The sequence below is a fragment of the Megascapheus bottae genome, chromosome X, assembly GCF_031878675.1.
Source record: "Megascapheus bottae isolate mThoBot1 chromosome X, mThoBot2.hap1, whole genome shotgun sequence".
NCBI classification, from domain to species: Eukaryota; Metazoa; Chordata; class Mammalia; order Rodentia; family Geomyidae; genus Megascapheus; species Megascapheus bottae.
The window spans coordinates 52,403,425-52,425,675 of record NC_143547.1 but is presented as its reverse complement, the minus strand read 5'-3'; the positions used below and the strand labels follow the sequence as shown (position 1 = coordinate 52,425,675).

General features: G+C 36.1%; 1 protein-coding gene across 1 annotated transcript in view; it reads right to left on the bottom strand.

Annotated features, from left to right (window-relative positions):
- The window catches only part of LOC150041094 (sodium/hydrogen exchanger 2-like), a 49,005-nt gene that overhangs the window by 13,341 nt on the left and 13,413 nt on the right, over positions 1–22,251 (bottom strand). Inside the window, 3 exon segments of the mRNA XM_090327128.1 lie at positions 4,571–4,707; positions 10,826–11,022; positions 15,643–15,860. Coding sequence (XP_090183254.1) covers positions 4,571–4,707; positions 10,826–11,022; positions 15,643–15,860 — 552 coding nt within the window.

Here is a 22,251-nt window from a genome sequence, read left to right as displayed (position 1 = left end):
ACTGAAGGACATCTCAGTTGATTAAATATCATGGTTATGGTAAACAATGCTAAAATAGACATGGTTGTGCTCATGGCTTTATTGTAGCCTAGTTTGTCCTCTATTGGAAAAATGCTCAGGGAGGTTATACACAGAAGTGGTGGCCAAAGGCTGAATAGCCACTGGTAGATGATCATATAAAACAATATTCCGTGAAATTAACTCCAAGTAAAGGATGCAAGATTATTTCTTTAGTTGCCATTGTTGCTCTTTTTGTTTTTTGGGGGGGATTATTTTCCTTTTGTCTTGATTGTATTTGGGAGGGCAAGGGATGGCGCATAGGAACATAGGCTCAATGGTTTCCCTCATTTGTCATAATCAGTAGAAACCTAGGGCTCTCCTAGCAGAGATTTACAATAGAACAAAACCTAGATACATAAGGCCATATAGAATGACGCTAAACGAAAGGACCTCCAGGATATAGAAACAAAAGCCATATGAGTTATTGTTGTCCTTAATGTACTATGTTATCTCTCATCTCTTTTGCTGTCTCTTGGTTATTTCATATTGTTACAGTATTTTACCTTGTTATCTGATATATTGTATATCTGTGTATTTGGTTATTTGAAATAGTATAGGGAAGGGGGGAAAAAGATGAGGGGCAGGGGTCGGGAGAGGGAAATGGAAACCAAAACATGAGAAAGGGTATCAATGTTTGTGAAGTAATGCACCTTCTATCTGGTGAATATAATTACAATAAAAATATGAAAAAAGGTGGAACAAGGATTGACAAATACAACAGTGATAATCACTAGACATTATGTGGGAAAATGAACTGGAAATCTTTTTTTGCCAGTCCTGAGGCTTGAACTCAGGGCCTGGGCACTGTCCTTGGACACATTTTGCTCAAAGCTAGCACTCTGTCACTTGAGCCACAGCAACACTTCCTGCTTTTGCTGTGTGTGGTACTGAAGATTCGAACTCAGGGCTCTGTGCATGCTGGGGAGCACTCTACCACTAGGCCATGCTCCTGGCCCTGAGCTGGATATCTTATGTGTGAGGACAGGAGGGAAAGACTGGGAGACAGTAACCGAAGGGGAGATATGGTTCAAAAAGAACTGTACTATTTGTACCTGATTCAGGTAATTGTAACCCCTCTGTATATCCACTACATAAACACAATAAAAAAAGTAAGAGTAGAAGTTGAAACTTGGTTTAGAATTTACATGGAGAGCAAGAACTTTAATGAAAAGAGTTATCAACCATGTTTAACAACCTGACGTAGAATATGGATAAGTAAAGCGGCTGAATGTAGACATTATGCCTATGGCTTTGAAATGTACTCTCACACTACTTAGATATTTTCTAAGCATTTTGGAAAAGCACGGCATAAAGTTACTACTTGAGTCTTATTTCAGAAGCGTGATGAGAAACAGTGAATAATTTCCATTAATGTTAATGTTGAAACTTAAAAGAAAATGAAGGTAGCCCAGTCCTTTATTAGCTCTTCAAGGTACTTTAAATGACAGCAATGCTTTACTGTGCCCCGAGTTTGTTTAACATACTCAAAGAACATGTCACCTCTAGAGCTCCTTTCCAATCTGGAACTATGCAATTTTTTTAAATGCATCTGAATTGCACAAAGTCAGAGTGTCACCCTATTCACATGGTTTCCATAAGTAATTTAGTGTGATTCTGACTTTTTAGGTGACATTTAAGTTGTGAGAATTTACTAAATTCATCTGACATTTTAAAATTGTCATATAATGCTCTCATGGGATACAACCACATCCATTTAATCATACATATCGTAGGTAAAATACTTCCCAATGTAAACAGTTCTGCTTAATGACTTAGTTGTTTAAAAGTCTGACTTCGTAATTGCCTTTTAAAACTTATCCCTGCTACTCTCCATCTTCACTAACTTAAGTCATCCCAGTGTACCAGAGAACAATTTGCACCTCCTAAACAACAAAGGTATCAGAGCAATAAGAATCAGTTGCACTCCATATACAAGAAACTTCACAGATTTGATAGTCATATTCTCTTCCAATGAAGAAGTAAACTGTGGCCAAGAAACAAAATCTCATTTCATACAGTTGAATAACTAGAGTATTGAGAAATCTAATTAAATGGTGGCTTTATGAGATCCAAGATTTCACACACACACACACACACACACACACACACACACACACACACACACTATAACTTTCCCATGATAAACACTAATAGCATATATTAATATTTTAACTAAAAATTTGTTTATTTCACAAATGTTCATTGCACATTTCATGGGATCCATGTACTAAGAAACAATATATGTATACTTTGTATTCCGGGAACTTAATAATAAAGGAGATAGCACAATGTGAAAAGGAGAATAAAACAGATAAAATAGGTAGATAGATACACATACATAATGAAGGTATCAATACAAGACAGATATACAGACAGCAGATAGATATATGTAAATGCATGTACTTTTCATGCTATGTGGAGAAAATAACTCAGAATAAAGTGATCCAGATAAAAGGGATTTGGGGATCCACTTATGCAGAGTGGTCTGGGAACACCTTTATGAGGAGGTTAAGTGTTAGATGAAAATTAAAGGACAATAGGAAGCCACATTTACCAAGAGATGAAAGTAAAGCAGTTTTTCAAAGAGATCGCAGTGGCTTTTACTAGGACAAAAATCAGAATGAAAGATGACATTCAAGGATTAATTCAAAAAGAAACTTCAAGGAAGCACCATTTGGAAGAGCAATAAAGAAGAAAGAAGAAAGAATGCATACTCTAGCTGAAAAGAGAATGGATAAAATGGTATGTGATCATATAACATTAAATTCAGAAGCCAAACAAAGGAAGGAATTATGACTATATTTACAACAACATCAAAAATGATTACATGGCTACATGTAATATGAATACCTAAAAATTTAAAATCAACACACAAATATCAATTTGTAAGTCTATACACTAATAACTACCTATCTAAAATAGAAAATAAATAATTACATTTGCAAGAGTATCAAAAAGAAATGAGATATTAAAGAATAAACTGAACCGTATAGGTGAAATGCTGGCACAGTGAATACTTGGTACCTTTGGTTTAAAGGAACTGAAGAATGCACAAACAAGTGGAAAACAGTTGGTGTTTACAGATTGAAAGATGTAATGCTGTTACTTGTTCATATTGCTCAAAGCAATCTATAGATATTTAATACATTTCCTATCAATATCTCCGTTTTTCTCTATTTTATAGAAATAGAGAAAAACACACAAATCTTAGACAACATGAAAGCGAGAAAAAAATCTTGAACAAGCAAAGCAATCTTAAGAAAATAAGACAATACTAGAAACAGAACATTTTTTTGATTTCTGAGATATATTACATCGCTATAATAAATAAAAGTATATGATGTCCAAATAAATGAAGATGAGGAGCTGGGAATCTGGCTTAGTGGTATAGTGCTTTCCTGGCATTCATGAAACCCTGGGTTTGATGCCTCAGTACCACATAAACAGAAAAAGCCAGAAGTAGCACTGTGGCTCAAGTGATATACAGAGTTAACATGAAGGAAAAGAAACTCAGAGACAGTACTCAAGCCCTGAATTCAAGTACTAGGACTCGCAAAAAAAGAAAAAAATGAAGAAGCAAAAAGAGAGGAGGAAGAGGAAGAAGAGGAGGAAGAGGAGGAGGAGGAGGAGGCGGTGGCAGCAGTGGCAATAGTGGGGGTAGAGGAGGAGGGTCCTTCCAAAAGTAGACAAAGTAGAAAAACTTAGAAGGAAGTATGATAACTGAAACTGGCATGATTTGAATGAGCAAGATGATTTGTTTGCAGTAATGTGATCAAACTTAGCACCATACAGTACAGTCAGAGGTGTCAAGGGCTGGGTGCATAAATTGAAAAAAATCAACATAAATGTTTAAAAGCATCTGGACTACATACACACACACACACACACACACACACACACACACACACACACACACACACACACACACTGTATCATGTCCTCAAACCTTTTTAAGAGGCCAAATGTGTTTTTAACAATTTTTGGTACTGATCTTAAAAAATATTTCTGAGCTTTTGTGCTCAAAGCTAACATTGTACCACCTTGAGCCACAGCTCCACTTCCAGGTTTTCAGTGCTCCATTAGAGATAAGAGACTTTCCTGATGAGACAGGATTTGAACTGGGATCCTCTCAGCCCCCTGAGGACCTAGGACTTAGGTGGGAGCCACTAACACCCAGCAAATGATTTTAAATATAGTAAAATAAACCAAAAAATTATACTATTAAATAAAGATATTCATAAATATACTATTATATAAGTCTGCATAGTTAAAGAAGGTTTTGATTTAAATACATGAATTGAACACATATACACATACACAATCACCCTTTGGTGGAAAACTTTAGGCACAGAGCCTCAATAGGCAGATAATGCTACCAGTTGAGCTAAATTCCTAACCCATTTCTGCTTTACCTGTTACTTATGGTTTTGACAAGGTAGGCCCCAGACAACCTATTCCACCATCATAGCCAGGGCTCCTAGCTTATTTGTTAGGAAGAGATCTCACTAACATTTTGCCAATGGATGATCTCAAACAGCAATCCTCCTGGGGTTTGCCCCCTGATAATGTGGAACTACAGGCATGCACCACAGCCTTCAGTTCTTCAAGTTGATAAATACTGGTGTCAAAAACCACACATCTGGAAAACTAAGAACAAGAAAAGAACCAAAGATTAATCCTACATATGTGGCTCTACTTAGCTGTTGAATGTCAGGGTCCTTCACTGAGAAAGAAGGAGTAGATGAGGATCAGATGTTTCTCTTAATAATATAATAGCTATGCTTTTTTTCCCTACAAGATCCAGTGTTGCAATTGTTGAATATAAATATGTGGATTTCAGAGTAAATGTATGGATCAGAGATAAACATTTGTGAGTCATCCAAATTTATATTGGATTTGAAGCCATGGAAATGAATATGTTCCCCAACAAGAAAGGAGAATCACATGCTCCCAGCCTAATTCTGGAGAATCCTATCATTTCGATCTTCAGTAGAGGAGAATTCATTTACAAAGAAGACTGAAAACTGCTCAGAGAAATAGAAGGTATAATCCAAAGGTTCATATGGAACAAGAGAAGACCTAGATTAGCCAAAGCAATTCTAGGCCAAAACAGCAATGCATGTGGTATTACAATACCAGACTTCAAACTCTAGTATAGAGCCATCATAACAAAAACAGCATGGTATTGGCACAAAAATAGACCAGAAGATAAATAGAACAGAATAGAAAATCTAGAAATAAAACCGCATACCTCTAGTCAACTTGTATTTGACAAAAGAGCCAAAGATGTACGGTGGAACAAACACAGCCTATTCAATTATTGGTGCTGGCAAAAAATGGACTGCCGCATGCAGAAAGCTAAAAATTGATCCCATCTTGTTGCCATGTACAAACATTAACTCCAAATGGATCAAAGATCTCAGTATCAGACCTGAGGCTCTGAAACTTCTACACGACAGAGGAAGAGAGACACTGGAACTCACAGGCACAGGCAAAAACTTCTTGAACAGAGGCCCAGGGTCACAACAGATTGGAGAGGCTGGACAAATGGGACTACCTAAAAATAAATTTTCTGCACAGGCAAAGACATAACTACTAAAGTAGAAAGACAGCCAACCAATTGGGAAAAGATATTTACCAATAATAAATCAGACAAATGCTTAATATCCAATATCTAATATAGTATTATGTTTATTTGCTTATTTGAAATAGGATAGGGAAGGAGGGAAAACAAGATGAGGGGAGGGGGTGGGAGAGAGAAAGGAGGACAAAAACATGAGAAGGGGTAGCAATGATTGTTAAGTAATGCACCTTCTATCTGGCGAATATAATGTAACCCTTCTATTAATTACAATAAAAAACACAGAAGGGTAAATAAATATATCCAATATCTGCAGGGTACTCAAGAAACTAATCCCCCCAAGCACAACAAACCACTCACTAAATGGACAAGCAAACTGAACACAGACCTATCAAAAGAAGAGGTTAAAATGGCAAAGAAACTTATAAGAAAACATTCATTGTCCATGCTCATAAAGGAAATGCAAATTAAAATAACGCTCAGATGACACCTTACCCCAATCAGAATGGTCAATATTCTGACCTCAGACAATGACAAATGTTGGCAAGAATATGAAGAGAAACTCTACTGCACTGCTGGTGGGTCATAAATCTTAAACCAAATGAAACCTATAAATAAATACTTTGCCACTAGATGGCAGTACAATAACGTGAAAAATTCTCTAAAGTAGACTCGAATTAATCTTCTCACCACTAAAACACTCTGATTAGTATTTTAAAATGCATAATAGCATTCTTTGAAGTAATATGGGAATTTAAAATAAAAAATGATAAAAAAAATCTCTGTAGGACAATGGACAAAATTTTAAAAGTATATTAAGTTTCCAAATAAATTACCATCAGAGATATTGAGAATTTCTAGAGCTACAGAAATTGGAATTCTTTATACTACCTTTGCATCTTGAAATTTTAGGCAGTATTTTACTACTAAATACATTAAACTGAAGGTCAGTTAAACTTGCATTAAAAAAATAACTTCATCCTGGGAGTTTGGTCTACTAGTAGAGTGCTTGCCTAGCATTCACGAAGGCCGGGGTTCAATTCCTTAGTACCACATACATAGAAAAAAGCTGAAAGTGGTTCTATGGCTCAAATAGTAGAGCTCAGGCCTTGAGAAAAATTCCAAGGACAGTGCTCAGGCCCTGAGCAAAAATTACAAAGTTTATTCACAATATACCTTTTTCAACAGCTGAGGGATTGGCTCAAGTGACAGAATACTTATCTAGCAAGTATTAAGCCCTGGGCTCAAACTCCAGTACCTAATAAGTAAACAAATATGATAAATTGGAGAGATGGAGCAAGACATATGTTGAGTAAGATCTTATAGCAATTATCTTCAAAGAGACACACCAAGTTGTATAGCAACTCACACATCAAAGTACCTACCCTACAACTAAGGAATCTGGGTGAAAGAACATAGTGCCTACTTGAATTAGACTGAAAAGATCCATGCATTATAGAAACCAAAATGATGGAGTTGGACATATTATCTCTCTGTCTACGTTATGCAATACAGCACAAGAGGAAGAGACACCTACTTTGAGAAGAAAAAATTAGGAATTAAGTTTAGGGCTTACAATTGACATGGTACTAACTCCACTATAGCCAGACTCAGCACAGAGCTGGAACGGAGAGCAGAACTTACAGCTGAGTCTCCACTGTGGCTCCAGCAGCAAGCAGACACCTCTATCCCTAGGACAAATTCATATTTTGTTCCATATAATTCCATAGCATTCTAAGTGTTTGTGTGTGTGTGTGTGTGCATGTGCCCCTCATCGTGGATACTATAAATCCCTGCAACAGTAAGACTAAGGGACAAATCATTTTAGCATAAGCCTTGCTAAGTGAGATACTGCTATGTGGCCTCCAAAGTCTGGCAGTAGAAGTATTAGCAGTCCAGGCTCACAGACTATCCTCCATACCAAACAGGCTCATGTGCCCCCAGGAGATAAGACTCAGGTATTGTTTCTGCCAAACTCAGAAACTATTCAGCTTAATATCATCCTAAGGCAGGGTGCAAGTGGCTCATACCTGTAATGCTATCTACTCAGGAGACTAGATCTGAGGATTGCCCCCTGAAGTCAGTCCTGGAAGGAAGTCCATGAGACTCTTATCTCCAATTAAGCACTAGAAAATAGGAAGAGGAACTGTGGCTCAAGGAGTAGAGCACTAACCTTGAGGAAAACCCAAGGACAGTGCTCAGGCCCAGAGTTCATACTCCAGGACTGGCAGGCAAAAAAAAGAGCTTGGGGGCAGTACCCAGGTCCTTGAGATGAAGACCACAAAAAAAAAGAAAAAAGTTGTTCTAGGAAGCCAGTGGATTGCCTTCACCAAAGCTATCCATACTTAGGCCATGAGTACAAATTGAACTCTGGATCTTATTATTAAGCTTGCCAAACTTAACACTGAACAGACCTTAAAACTTACCTTTTGGCCTGGTTGCAGACAGAGCTTCTGGAGAAACTCCACTGCCAAGGAAAAGACACATGTTCTATCCTAGACTTCTGTTTAGGCAAGCACCATCTCTACCTCATTGCAATGTTTCTGTGTCAGTGTTACCACTTTGACAACTGGCAGTCCATACAAGAGTGGATCTTGAACATAACCCAGCGTTACTTTGGTTTTGCTGGTGTGTGTACTTAGAGTATGACAAAGTTTGATGGGTTCTAAGTGTGGTCTAGGAGTCTAAAGATGACCCACCCTTAGTGACTTGGCAGAGAGCCAGGGAGAGCAGTAAGGTGTCTGAGCACAGGCCAGTAACTGTGGCTTAGGTCTAGATACCACGACCCAAGAGAGACTCTTATGGAACCAGATTGAGCTTTCCAGGTTCTGTGTGGTTTCTTTCTGAACCATACAACAAAAACATATTTGAGACAAACTTGGGCATGGGTTATTCATTAGAGATAAAACAGTGACAAGACATCAACAATCACAGGTAAACCTGTACCAGAATATCATCCAGGGCTGAAATCAAAGTGACTACAGGATCAAAGAAAATCAGTGAAAAGTAGCTTAGGGGGTTCCCTAGTTATAGAGCACTTGCGTAGCAAACATAAAGCCCTGAGTTCAAACTCGAAATACCACCAAAAAACCCTTAAAATCATTTTCAGTAATTTTTCTAACTACAAGAAAAGTTTGGAAATTCTACAAATACATAGAAATTAAACAACATGTACATGAACAACCAATGGATCAAAGAAGTCAATAAATAAAGAAATTTCTTGAAAACAGTGAAATTGAAGGCATATTATACTCAAACCTAGGAGATACTGCAAATGCAGTACCAAAGAAGAAATTTTATAGAAAAAAACTCCAAAAACAAAAAGCATTGACATATCAGATACCACTAATCTTTTCATCTTAAGTATATAGTGATAAACAACAAGAATACAATCAAAACAAATCAAAACAAAAACATAAGATAAAGATGAAAAAGAAAACATCAAACAACATTTTTTTCAAAACATAAATAAAATTAGCAAATTTTTAGACTAAGAAAAGGAGAGTATACTCAAATAAATAAGATATAACTATCACCACAGAAATACAAAATTATTATAAACAAGTGTATGCTACCAAAATTGATAAATTAAAAGAACCAGATAAATTCATGGACACATAGGTCATATCAAGATTGAATCATGAACAAACAGAAATGCTGAACAGAGCAATATCAAGTAGAGAAACTGAATTAACAATAACAAAAAACTTCAGTTATATATGACCATATAAACATGAAAATAGTTGTAAAAGTACTTTCTTCAACAAATTCAGAAATGACAAATCCAACAGCACTGTGGTCAGATAAGATTCATTGCTTCGATTAGAAATGAAAGTCAGGGCCAGGAGTTTGGCCTTGTGGTAGAGTGCTTGCCTAGCATGTATGAAGACCCAGGTTTGATTCCTCGGTACCACACACATAGAAAAAAAGCCAGAAATGGTGTTATGGCTCAAGTGGTAGAGCTCTACCCTTGAGAAAGCCCAAGGAGAGCACTCAGGCTCTGAGTTCAAGTCCCAGGACTGGCAAAAAAATGAAAGTCAATATATACAAATCAACATACACAGTATACAAAAGCAAAATAATTGGAAAAAAACATTATCATCTGAACAAGAAGGCAATTGGTAAAATTCAATATTTTTCAGTATTGTTTTAAAGATCACTACTGAACAAGACAAGTCTGTATTTTTTGTCATTTGTGGGGCTTGATCTCTGGGCCTGGGTGTTGTCCCTGAGCTCTTTACCTCAAGACTACCACTGCACCACTTGAGGCTTAAAAAAAAAAATCAAAGAAATCTGAGGACTGGGGGCTCATGCCTATAATCCTAGCTATTCTGGAGGCTGAGATCTGAGGATTATGGTTTACATCCAGCCCAAGCACAAAAGTCTGTGACACTGTTATCTCCAATTAATCACTAGAAAACCAGAAGTGATGCTGTGGTTCAAGAAGTAGAGCACTAGCCTTTAGCTGAAGAGATCAGTGACAGCACTCAGACCCAGAGTTCAAGCCTCACAAACAACAACAACAACAAAATATCAAGGAAAATCCAGGTCTGTTGTCTCACTCCTATAATCCTAGCTGTTTGGAAGAAGAGAGAGGAATTTCCTTTGAGGTTAGTCAAAGAATAAAAATTCACAATGATCCATCTCAAACAATGGTTGGTGTGGTGATACCCATCTGTCCCAACAGTGCCAAAGGAAAGCACAATAAAGAGAATCACAGTTCAGGCTAACTTTGACAAAAATTAATAAACATATAATATGCCTTCTTTTATATGATTAATATAGATTTTTTGAGAGAAGACAATAATAAAAGGAGGCACTATTGGGAAAGAAGAAAGGCCCAGGAGTAGAGGGTAATAGTAGATGATGGATATGAAAGGTAATAATGGATGGGGGCTGGGAGTTTGGCCTAGTCGTTAAAGTGCTTGCCTAGCATGCATGAAAACCCAGGTTCGATTCCTTGGTACCACATACATAGAAAAAAGCCAGAAATAATGGAGGACAGATAAAAATGGAGTTACCTATCTATTTATCTACCTATGTATATGTGTGTATGATGTCACCATGAAACCTTCATTTTGTATAATTTATATATGTTCCTTGAAAAATAAATACAATGTGGTAAAGGGAAGAAAAGCAGCCCCCAAAATAGACCAAATTGTACTGTTTCCATGATTTGTTTACCTGCACGAAAACAGTTAAGAAAATAACAACTGTGGTTGCAGCAATGAAGAGCTTCTTTCGGCAAAATTCAGGGAGCAAGAAAACAAGAGAAAAGCAAATTGCGCCTCACAGTCCCCCATAGGCTATAATAAACTGGTCTTTTCTAGTGACTGTATTCAAATGGTATTTGTTCACGAAGAAAGTAAGCACAAGAACTCCTCAAAAGTTCCAGTAAAAAGAAGAGTGTAGTCAATTAGTCAACATAAAGGAAACATTACATGTGTTATAATATGCAATCATAACTTAGTAATGAACTAGATGAAAATTGTACAGATTTATGATGACTAATGTAAAATTCCAAACTAATTAAAAATAGAAAACTTATTTCATAAAGTAGTTCTCAGGAAGCTGATTTTGAATAATTGTACTTTTGTAACATGCTGTGAGTTTTTTTTTATTTTGACTGTTCTTCTTTTTAGAATGAAAGAGTACAAGTTCCTTCATTAGATACGTAGATTCTCTAAACTATTCCACAAAAGATAATCTCCACTGGAAAAGAAAAGAAAGGAGCTGTGGTCTTCCGTATCTTATAAATGCTATTGAGTTGATGAAACTAAAACTAGAAAATGTCACCTTTGTAAGAATTCCAGAAATTTGCAGAAAAGTTGCTTTCCTCCAGCACCCTGGGTTCTGAATCTGTCAGCTGGTTCCTTATGACCCACATTTGACTTCAGTTTTAAAATCTAGCCACAACTATAGATATATTTCATAGGTTATAATCTACAGCTTGAAAGGCACTACTCAAATCTTTCTCACAGTGGTGAGTTGTACACTATTCAAGTTACAGGCTACTTTTTCAATTCTTTTCAATGTGCATCTTAAAACATGTTATGATGCAGGTATATGGAATGATGTACTTGAAGATAAGACCAAATAAAAGCTAAATTCTCTCAAAATCCTACAGTTTTGCATTAACTTTTTTAAAATTGTTTTTTAATTTCTCTTTAGTTCTTTAGTTCAATTCTCTGTGTGTGTATGTATGTATGTATGTATGTATGTATGTATGTATGTATATATTGTGAGTCCTGGCTTAATCTCAGGGCCTGAGCACTGTCCTTGGGCTTTCTCGAGGTTAGTGCTCTACCACTTGAGCCACAGCACCACTTCTGGCTTTTTCTGTGTATGTGGTACCAGGGTATGGAACCCAGATCTTTGTGGATGCTAGGCAAGCACTCTATCATTAGGCTAAACTCCCGGGCCTAATTCTCTGTTTTAAAAAGCAGAAGCTCTTCAAGAACACAAACATGAAACAGGTCACAATATCTATATTTCTACCCATCCTGAGAACATTTTTGCTAATACTTTATAATGAAACCATCAAAATGCACATATAATTATATCTATATTGCTATTTTTCTAGTGGTTTGTCTTAATGACTCCTCTATTGTTGAACATTTAAAGTATTCCAATAAATGCTTAAACATATATTACATTCCTATTCATTCTTTTGCAATATTGAAATTGAAATCACCAGAACAAAAAACTACTGATAAGTATATTCATTTGGGGATAAATTAACCTTTTGATTCAATAGATGTTGTATCTAGCAAGCTTCCAGTCATCAGCTTCCTTTCATCAGATTAGCTCAAGTTCTTTTTTTTTCCATATATTTTTATTGTAATTAATAGAAGGGTTACATTATATTCACCAGATAGAAAATGCATCACTGGGCTGGGAGTTGGCCTAGTGGTAGAGTGCCTGCCTACGATGCACGAAGCCCCGGGTTCGATTCCTCAGTATACATACACAGAAAAAAGCTGGAAGTGGTACTGAGGCTCAAGTGGTAGAGCTTTAGCCTTGAGAAATCCCAAGGACAGGGCTCAGGCCCTGAGCTCAAGCCCAGGACTAGCAAAAAAAAAAAAGAGAGAGAAAGAAAGTGCATTACTTGGGGCCAGGAGTTTGGCCTAGTGGTAGAGTGCTTGCCTAGCATGTTCGAGGACCCAGGTTCGACTCCTCGGTACCACATACACAGAAAAAAGCCAGGAGTGGTGCTGAGGCTCAAGTGGCAGAGCTCTAGCCTTGAGAAAGTCCAAGTACAGTGCTCAGGCCATGAGCTCAAGCCCGGGACTGGCAAAAAAAAAGGAAAGAAAAGAAAGTGCATTAATTCACATATATTGATACCCTTTCTCATGTCTTGGTCCCCATTTCTCTCCCCTCACCCACACTCCTCATCTTGTTTTCCCCCTTTCCTGTCTGATTCAAATAACCAAATACACATATATGCAATATATCAGATAACAAGGTGAAATACTGTAACAGTATAAGATAACCAAGGGACAGCAAAAGAGATGAGAGATAACATAGTACATTAAGGACAACAATCACTCATTATATACTGCTGTCAGAAAGAACGACATTGCCCCATTTGTTAGGAAATGGAAAGACTTAGAAAATACCATATTAAGTGAAGTAAGCCAAACTCAAACGAAATTAGGCTCAATGGTTCCCTTCATTTGTCATAATCAGTAGAAACCTTGGGCTCTACTAGCAGAGATCTGCAATATAGCAAAATCTTGATACATAAGGCCATATAGTATAACTCTAAATGAAAGCTCAAGTTCTTTTTGCTAATCAGATACTAGCTGACAAAACCCAGATGTTTTACTTAAAAAAAAAACTGATGTTATGTGAATCCCTATAAGAAGCACAGTGAAAATGCTGTCAAATATCAACTAATGAAAATGTGTAAGAGTCTGAAAAAACCTGACTTACCCTGGCTTGTGCCTGTAATTCTAGCTATTCAAGAGGTTGAGATCTGAGGATTGTGGTTCAAAGCTAGACTAGGAGAAAAGTACATGAGACTCTTAGTTCTAATTAACTATAAGAAAAACAGAAATGGAGCTGTGACTCAAAGTGGTAGAGCACTAGCCTTGAGCAAAAGAGCTCAGTGACAGCCTAAGGGTCCTGAGTTTAAGCCACAAGAAAGACAAAAATAGAGACAATATGGTTAATGTCCGAAAGGAAAACAATATCATATTTTAATCATCCCAAAGTCTTATAATAGGGATTTCTACGCTTCTGTCTTTGTCCTAGAGGCTACTAGATAGATAGATAGATAGATAGATAGATAGATAGATAGATAGATAGACAGATAGATAGATATGCGTGCTTCGAAATAAGATGCTATTGTAAGTTGCCTGTTTCGTCTCCTGATTTTTCACAGAAAATTACATATATATATATATATATATATATGCCCATCTATAGACGTCCCAACATTTAGTGTTTGCTCTCTTAGTAGATGTTAACATCTTGTAGAAAATATCCTCCACCATCCTTGGTATTTTTCTTATCTGTAAGTATTTTTTGGTAGCATAGGAACACAAAGTAGGTTTTATATTCAATTTGATTTTTAAGATATTTAAATGAGAAACAAAATGTTACGACCTAAGCGAGGTTTCTTTTTTTCCTGTAAGCTCAGAATAGCTAGAAATAGCCTTCTATAAGTGTATATGATATTCAGTTGACAATGTCACTGTTAATGTGTAACCTAAACACATTTTAATGGATAATAAAGTATAGCCTAGCCTAAGTATTCATCGCTAAAACCCTAAGCAATTTTCCTAATGTGCCTCTCACTGTTGAGAAAATAAATTTCACAACTTCTACTGAAAACTCTACAGTAAAATCCTTCATTTGTGGTGTAAATATCAAGAAAAGATAATAAACGATCAACCCAATTCCTATGAATATCATAAAATAGAAGAATACAAAGATAGATCATTTTATCAGGCATGTTTGATGCTTTCTGCATGAAGCAAATATATATATAAAATATATATATACATATATTCCCCTTCAGTATGAATGGGATTTTTTTAATGTCATGGTTGGAATGGGAAAAGTTTAGCTGCAGCCAGAATAACCATATAGCAGGTGTGTCGGGGGGGAGACACCAGATGTCACTCAACCTCCTCCAGGATTTGAGGAAAAGGCACAGATGGTATGCATAGTGCTTCTGCAGGAGCCAGAATTCTCCAAGATTCACTCAGTCCCTCAATAACACCAGCGCTGATATTACTAAGCAATAATCATGTGTGTTAAGACAGGAAGTCGATAAAATAGAGTGAAAGGAAGTGGTGAATTTTACTCCTTTGTAAATGAGTAAAAATGTAAAGGGAGAGGCAGGGAGATAAAATCCCTCTATAACAGTAATTTCATGCATTAAATGTATGGAGCTTCTGTAAAGGTATTAGATAATTAGGGAAAAGTAATTGATAGTCTAACTTTCTTTGTTTTAAAAAAGAAAAGGACTACTAGTTCTGCTCAGATCTCATCTTAGAGTAAGCAGTGGTGTTGGGTAGAATTCTTTGTAACTGTAGGAGAATTTATATTTTGTCATATTCATCTATATTATAATAGTAGTAGTAGCAGAAAAAGTAGCAGAAGTGGGAGCAGTGTTTATAATAGTTAAAATATTTACTGAGAACTTACATGAAGCCAGTCACTTTGTCAAGCACCTTCACTGGATTTTCTCATGTAATTCTCACAATCTCTGAGAGATGTCACCAAGATCAACTCCACTTTGACTGTATTGAGGAAGTAAAGTCCTAGAGTGATTATATAACTTTCTCTAGCCAAGATGCAAAGGAAGGACAATAGGATTTGAATCCATCTTATTTCCAGAACCTGTCTCTAAATCTTGTTATTAAGTTCTCCCTGCATAAATGAACATAATACAAAGTATAGCCTATTGGAATTTTAAATTTCTGGACTCCAATACAGCCCCACATTCCACTGGCATAGGTTTATGTATTCAACAACAGCATGTGCCATACCTAATGCTCTCCATATCAGGCAGAAAATGACAGTGAAACAAATGTAGGGCCAATTCCATTCATGACTATTTCCAATGGTAGAAATGCCAAGGAAGAGGAAGATAAGCATGTCACTAACGCTGCTCCACATTTTCATGAAGTACTTGATAGTCATATGGGATTTCTGAGAAATGTTAGCTTCCACATAACGTTTCATGCTCATAGCACAGGTGATAATTCTAAAGAAGGAAAAACAAATGTGTGACAGTAATAACTCATTCATCTTTAAGGGGAAGTAACAAACATGAATATTATTGAAAGATGAATCAGAATTCTTCTTATTGAGGCAAATTATTCTGTTCCAGAATATGAAAACCGTACTACTTTCTTAGAATTTATACAATAATATTTTGAAGAATTTTGTACGCTTAGTTTTCAAAATCAATGACAATGTCTAATTTTTTGTGTGTTAAAAATTGGTTTGCCTGCTTTATCATAATTGGCATTGTCTAATCTGCCCTCCTTTAATAAGGTTATCCTGTTCTAATCATTAGTTGGCAGCAAACGACTAATAGGCAGGTGCTAATATGAGAACTTTATCCTGTAGCGTGTGTTAATAAAAGTAATTCTTAATGCCCAGGTAGCATTAACTACTTTATTCTAACCCCTGTGCTTTCTTTTTCTTCATTATTCTATTTTTTCTCTCTTCAAGTAGTTGAACAAAGGGGTTTTCAGTTCAACATGTGAGTTTGTGACTACAATGCATCTTAATCAATGCCATCCCTTTTATTATTTTACTATGCTTTCAAAACTGTTCCCTTCTTCCTATTTAATAGCAATTCCCTGTATTCCTCAAGAATACTTTATTGCACCTAGCCATCCACCAAAATTATTTCTAGCTTGAAAGATTTTCCTCCTGTGGATCTTCATTATAGAGTCAGATGTTTAAAGAATTGGAGCGGGCAAAAGGTGAACACATGCAGCAGTGTACTCACTAGACACTACGTTCAAAATGAACTATACAACTTGTGGGGAGGGTGAGGAGGGAAAGTGGAGAGAGGGAAGGAAGGACTGACATTGTCCTAAAGGAAATGTAGTTGTTACCTGAATTATATAACTGTAACTCCTCTGTACGGCACCTATTTACTAACAATATAAATAAATAAATAAATAAATAAATAAATAAATAAATAAATACAAACTACCAAAAAAAAAAAAAGAATTGGGGCAAGGCAACCAGAAGCAAAAATGGAGGAAACATTATACATGCAAGAGCAACATGTCAATTCTTCATAGTTAATTTTTTTAATCTTTATTTTTTATTGTCTGGGTAATGTATAGAGGGGTTACAGTTATATTCACAAGGTAGTAGATACATTACTAGTCACACATTGATTCTCCTCATGTTTTTGTCCCAGTTTCCCTCCCCCACTCCCTCCAAGCATCTTGATTTCCCCCTTCCCTTTCCTATTTCAAATAAACAAATAAACCTATATACAATACACCAGGTAACAAAGTCAGATACAGTAACAATATGAGATTAACCAAATGGCAACAAAAGAGAAATAACATAGTACATTAAGAACAACAATCATACAAGATAAAGCTCTTGTTTCCATATCCTAGATACTTAATGATTTCTAAACCATGTGTGGAGAAGACCTATAGCATGCCATTTTTCTGCCCCCATTTTAGACCCTACAATCAAACAGAAGTTTTTCTACTTGGAACAGAACCATTTCAAAATGTAACACACACACACACACACACACACACACACACACACACACACACACACAAATTACCTGAATTAATAGCTGTTATGTTAAGAATGCCAAACTGGTGATATATATATATGTGTGTGTGTGTGTGTGTGTGTGTGTGTGTGTGTGTGTGTGTGTGTGTGTGTGTGTGTGTGTGTGCTAAAAACTGAGGAGTGGTATGGTAAAGAAATTCAGGTATAGATGATCTTATAGACTACAGATTGTCCAAATGTCATTTCTTATCTTAAGGTAATGAATAGAGAGGTATATTTCACCCTCCATTGAGTCCCAGTCATTTGTACCTTCAATTATATTTTCTTCAATGAAAATAAATGCGGTAATTTTTACAAAAAAAAGAATGCCAAACTGGGAATAGGAGGTACTGATTAAAGATATGGGCCAGGAGTTCAATTTTGCCCATAGCTAGTCAAAGCTAAACAACTTTAGATAGAGAAAGCGAGAGGGAAGGGGAAAGAGAAATGATAGATACACATATCCTTGCTAACAGTTAAATTTATCTCCTCCGGAAAGAAATAGTAAGAAAATTGCAAGCCAGGCATGGTGGCTCATGCCTGTAATCCTAGCTACTCAGTAGGTTAAGACCTGAGGATCGCGATTCAAAGCCAGCCCAGGCATTAAAAGCCTGTGAGACTGTTATCTCCAATTAACCTCGAGAAAACCGGAAGTGGCTATGTGGCTCAAGGGTTAGGGCGGTAGCCTTGAGCTGAAAAGCTCAGGGACCAAGCCCAGACCTCTGCAGAGTTCAAGTCCCATGGTTGATTAAAAAAAGAAAGAAAGAAAAGAAAAGAAAATTGCCATATGTAAAACCCCAAAGTAGTAGATAATCTACAAAGAACTGGGTTTATATTTCAAGTCTGGTTAAACCCAAGCTTACAAAAGGCCCCTGGGATGGGAGGAGTGCTTCCTTCTAGAGTTAGTGAGAGATCCTAGGATCATTCCTCAGAATGGAAATGATAAAGATCTCCTTGAGCTTCTTTAATGTCAGAAAGGACTCAAAGATTTCCTGAAAATTCCTTAAAGTACTTGTACGTTCTCAGTGATTGCTGTACTCCAGAAGTCCTGGCTTTTTCTTGTGAAACTTAAAAGGAAACTAATTTAAGACATTTTTAAAGAGCTTAAAATGTCTTTTCCTTTACCTACTTGCATATATTTACATAAAATTATAACCAGCATCTCTTCAATGCTTATTTTGTGTTGAGTAAACCTTCAAAGTGTTTTGACTTATTTCATTTCCATTAATTCTTAACATTTGTCCTTATAATATGGATATTCTTACCATCTCCATGCTATAAATGAATGGGGGAGAAAGATTAAATAACCAGCTCAAGGTCACATGGATAATAAGTAACTTATCTTGGAATTTGTCTCTAGATTAACTGCCACCATATATATTTCAAATCTACTCAAGATAGTTCCTTCATGCGAATGATGGTTTAATACTTTTCAAGTGTGACTTCTTCCACTGATGTATTTGCTTTTCCATTTCTTGGAAATTAGATCTACATTTTCTTACTGATTTGGCTTTCTGTATATACTGTCACTGGTTGAACACTGAAATTTTCTCATAGCATCAGTCCAAAATGAACCTTTTTAAAAGAAATGTTTATGGCTATTCCACCCTGGGAACACGAGACGAAAAAATATTTTTAAAAAACTTCTCTGGCTTTCTCTTGTCTTCAAAACCATTCAAAAGGAGAATTTTTATGGTAATTATTTTCAAAATATTTGCTATGTTTTCAAGCAAGCATTATTACTAATATATGTTTTATCTGCCAAATTACATAATGTTCAATGTTTCAGGACAAAGATGTTTTAATGTTTTAAATTACCCTATTTTCATTTTAGCTTCAATTACTTTAAGTAGATAGGCTTGGTCAACTAGTAAATAACCATTGCTTCCAAATGCAATAACCAACCATCTGCTCTCAATCTGTTATAGATGTTTTTACTTTCAATAATAATTCTGTGTGAATTCCTGGTGTAAGTATGTCTCAGAGATGATGTCTTTTATTAGGGATAGCAAATTTTATTTTTATTTTTTTATTTTGAAATCTTATGGAGTAGTCATAAAAATATCTTTAAATGATCTGAGTATCAAAAGCCTTAAGTAAATTAAATCATTAATCTCAAGAGAATTTATTTCCTTACTTCCACGATGCTCAATAATCTACTAATAATAGAATTTGGTGATTTGATAATTATGATGCATTTCTTGTTTCCCCACCTGTTACCATGCTATGTTTATTCTCATTTCTCATTCTGTGCTTCAATTTAAAAACAACAAGAACAACAGTTCAATAGCCTCAACTGGCCATTGCTTGGTGTTAATCTGTGATCATGTGAGGGAAATAGAATAATGAGATTCTCAACACCTTCACCTTGAACACCTGATGAAATATTTGACCTACTCTATGCTCCCTAATGTCCCAGCTCGGGATAATTCTTTTGTTTTCAGTTTGAAATATCTTGAAGTAACTAAAATATTATCCAGAATATATCAACGTCACCATATATCAGACACCACGATTAAACACTCAAAGCTGTGTTGAGGCATTTTCCAATTGCTTCTTCTAACATTTTCTGAAAGAATTTTGTGATCTCCTTCATGTCAGATTGCTGTTCTTAACTAATTTATAATCTAAGACGACATGACATCACTTTGACAGTATACGCAATGAACCAGAGGTATAATTTGCATACAGGCTGATTGTTGCTAATCATTATGTTCTCTTTTGTAAGCTGTAAACAATTTTGCAAACCCAAAAATATGGTTTGATAACTAGGTTGGGCCACACAAAAACAAAAGCTGATAAAAAAGGAAACAGTTCTGGGTACTGGTGGCTCATATCTTTAATCCTAGATACTCAGTAGGGTGTGATGTGAGGATCACAATTCAAAGCCAGGCTGAGCAAGAAAAACCATGAGACTTTTATCACCAATTAACCATCAAAAAGCCAAAAATGGAGCTGTGGCTCAAGAGGTAGACATGGTCCAGGCCCTACTTTCAAGCCCCAGCACTGACACACAAATAAAGGAAAGATCAAAATAGGAAAGAAACTCAAATAAAATTTAGAAATAAATCAAGATTGAAATTTACTTTTTTATTCACTATTAAAGAGATCACTTTCAATAAGATACTTGGAATTGCTAATATTTGAGTGTATAGTATATTTGAATCACTTTTCATATGTTCTTACATGTAATTGTCACATCAATAACACGAATTGCAAATAGATTAACTGATTAATCAATTAATATTTTACAGACCATTACTCAACTCTGACACCTGTGCTTCTGGGGTTTCCATGTTACAATGCCATTTCATTAAAAGACACAAATGATCCTACATAGATACGCTTGATTTTTCAAGTATTAAAATGTTCTTAGCCTTATTTAATGACCCAGGGTGGGAAAAAGTCAGTTCTTAGCTGGAAATCCAGGCACTTTTGTGGTTCACGCCTGTAATCCTAGCTACTCAAGATGCTGAGATCTGAGGATAACAGTTGGAAACCACCCTGGGTAAGCAAATCCAAGAGATTCTTATCTCCAGTTAACCATCAAAAAGCCAGAAATGAAGACTGGAGTGGTAGAGCTCTAGTCCTGAATGAATAAGCTCTAAAAATATCTTGCCAGGCTGACTTGCACTGGGAAGCACATATAAATGAATTTTTACAGAAATAAAATATAGGGCTGGGAGTTTAGTGGTAGAGTGCTTGCCTAGCACGCATGAAAACCAGGGTTCGAGTCCTCGGTACCATATACATGGAAGAAAAGTCAGAAATGGTGCTGTGGCTCAAGTGGTATAGCTCTAGTCTTGAGAAAGCCCAAGGACAGTGCCCAGGCCCTGAGTTCAAGGCCCAGGACTGGCAAATATACATATATATATGCATATACATATATATATATCTTTGGTAAATATTTATTGAATATCTGTGATATTCTCATTAATGAATAACATAGACAAACTGCATTGTCACTGTGGGACAGGTGTTTCCAGTCCTGGGAATTAGAGATTGCTAAAACTTGTTAATATATGCATAAAGTTTTAAAAAAATTAACTAAATGCCTCATGGCCACCTTCTGGAGGATTTCATTAGTGGGTACTGATGAATTGCCCTCACCACCGAAAGTAGTTAACAAGAACCAGAAGTTATGTAGTGTCTAATGACATCTAACTTTTTTTTCAAAAGAGAAATCAAGAAGACAAAGCTACAACCTCCTGGTCCTCACTATAGAAGAAACCATGAAGTCAACCTCTCCTCTTTTTGATAAAATATAATTTCCTGCCTTTGGCTTGCATTGAGGTTACCATAATCTTTCCTTCTCTATTTGCATTCTGATCCAGACCCTGACATTACAGTTCATCCTATCTCTTAGTTGTTCCATTCCTTGTTTCTTATCTTCATTTCTGTGTGAACCTATCATTTCCAGTGTGGGTTTTTTTTTTGTGCTTGATTGAGATTATAAAAGCACAGAAAAGCAAGGGCCTTGATTTCAAGTTTTCTTGGCTGTCTTATACAATGAGAACAACATAAAGCATACAATAGGAGATCATAAAAACAACCTTGTTGTTTGGATTAGAGTGGCTGGAGATGTAGCTCAGAGAAAGGACACTGGCCATGCATGCCAGAAGTCCTGAGTTCAATCTCCAGAACTATAAACTTTAAAATACAACCCTTAAAACTTCTGCCCAACTCACTATCCAAACTAGAATCCCAAACAGCTTCTTACTGGTGTAAATCAGAAACAAAACAAAACAAAAACAGAGTATATCTTTGAAGAAGTTTGGAAGACTAATTAAAGCAACCATATTTTAATGTTCCTCATTTGCATATTAGCAACCAAC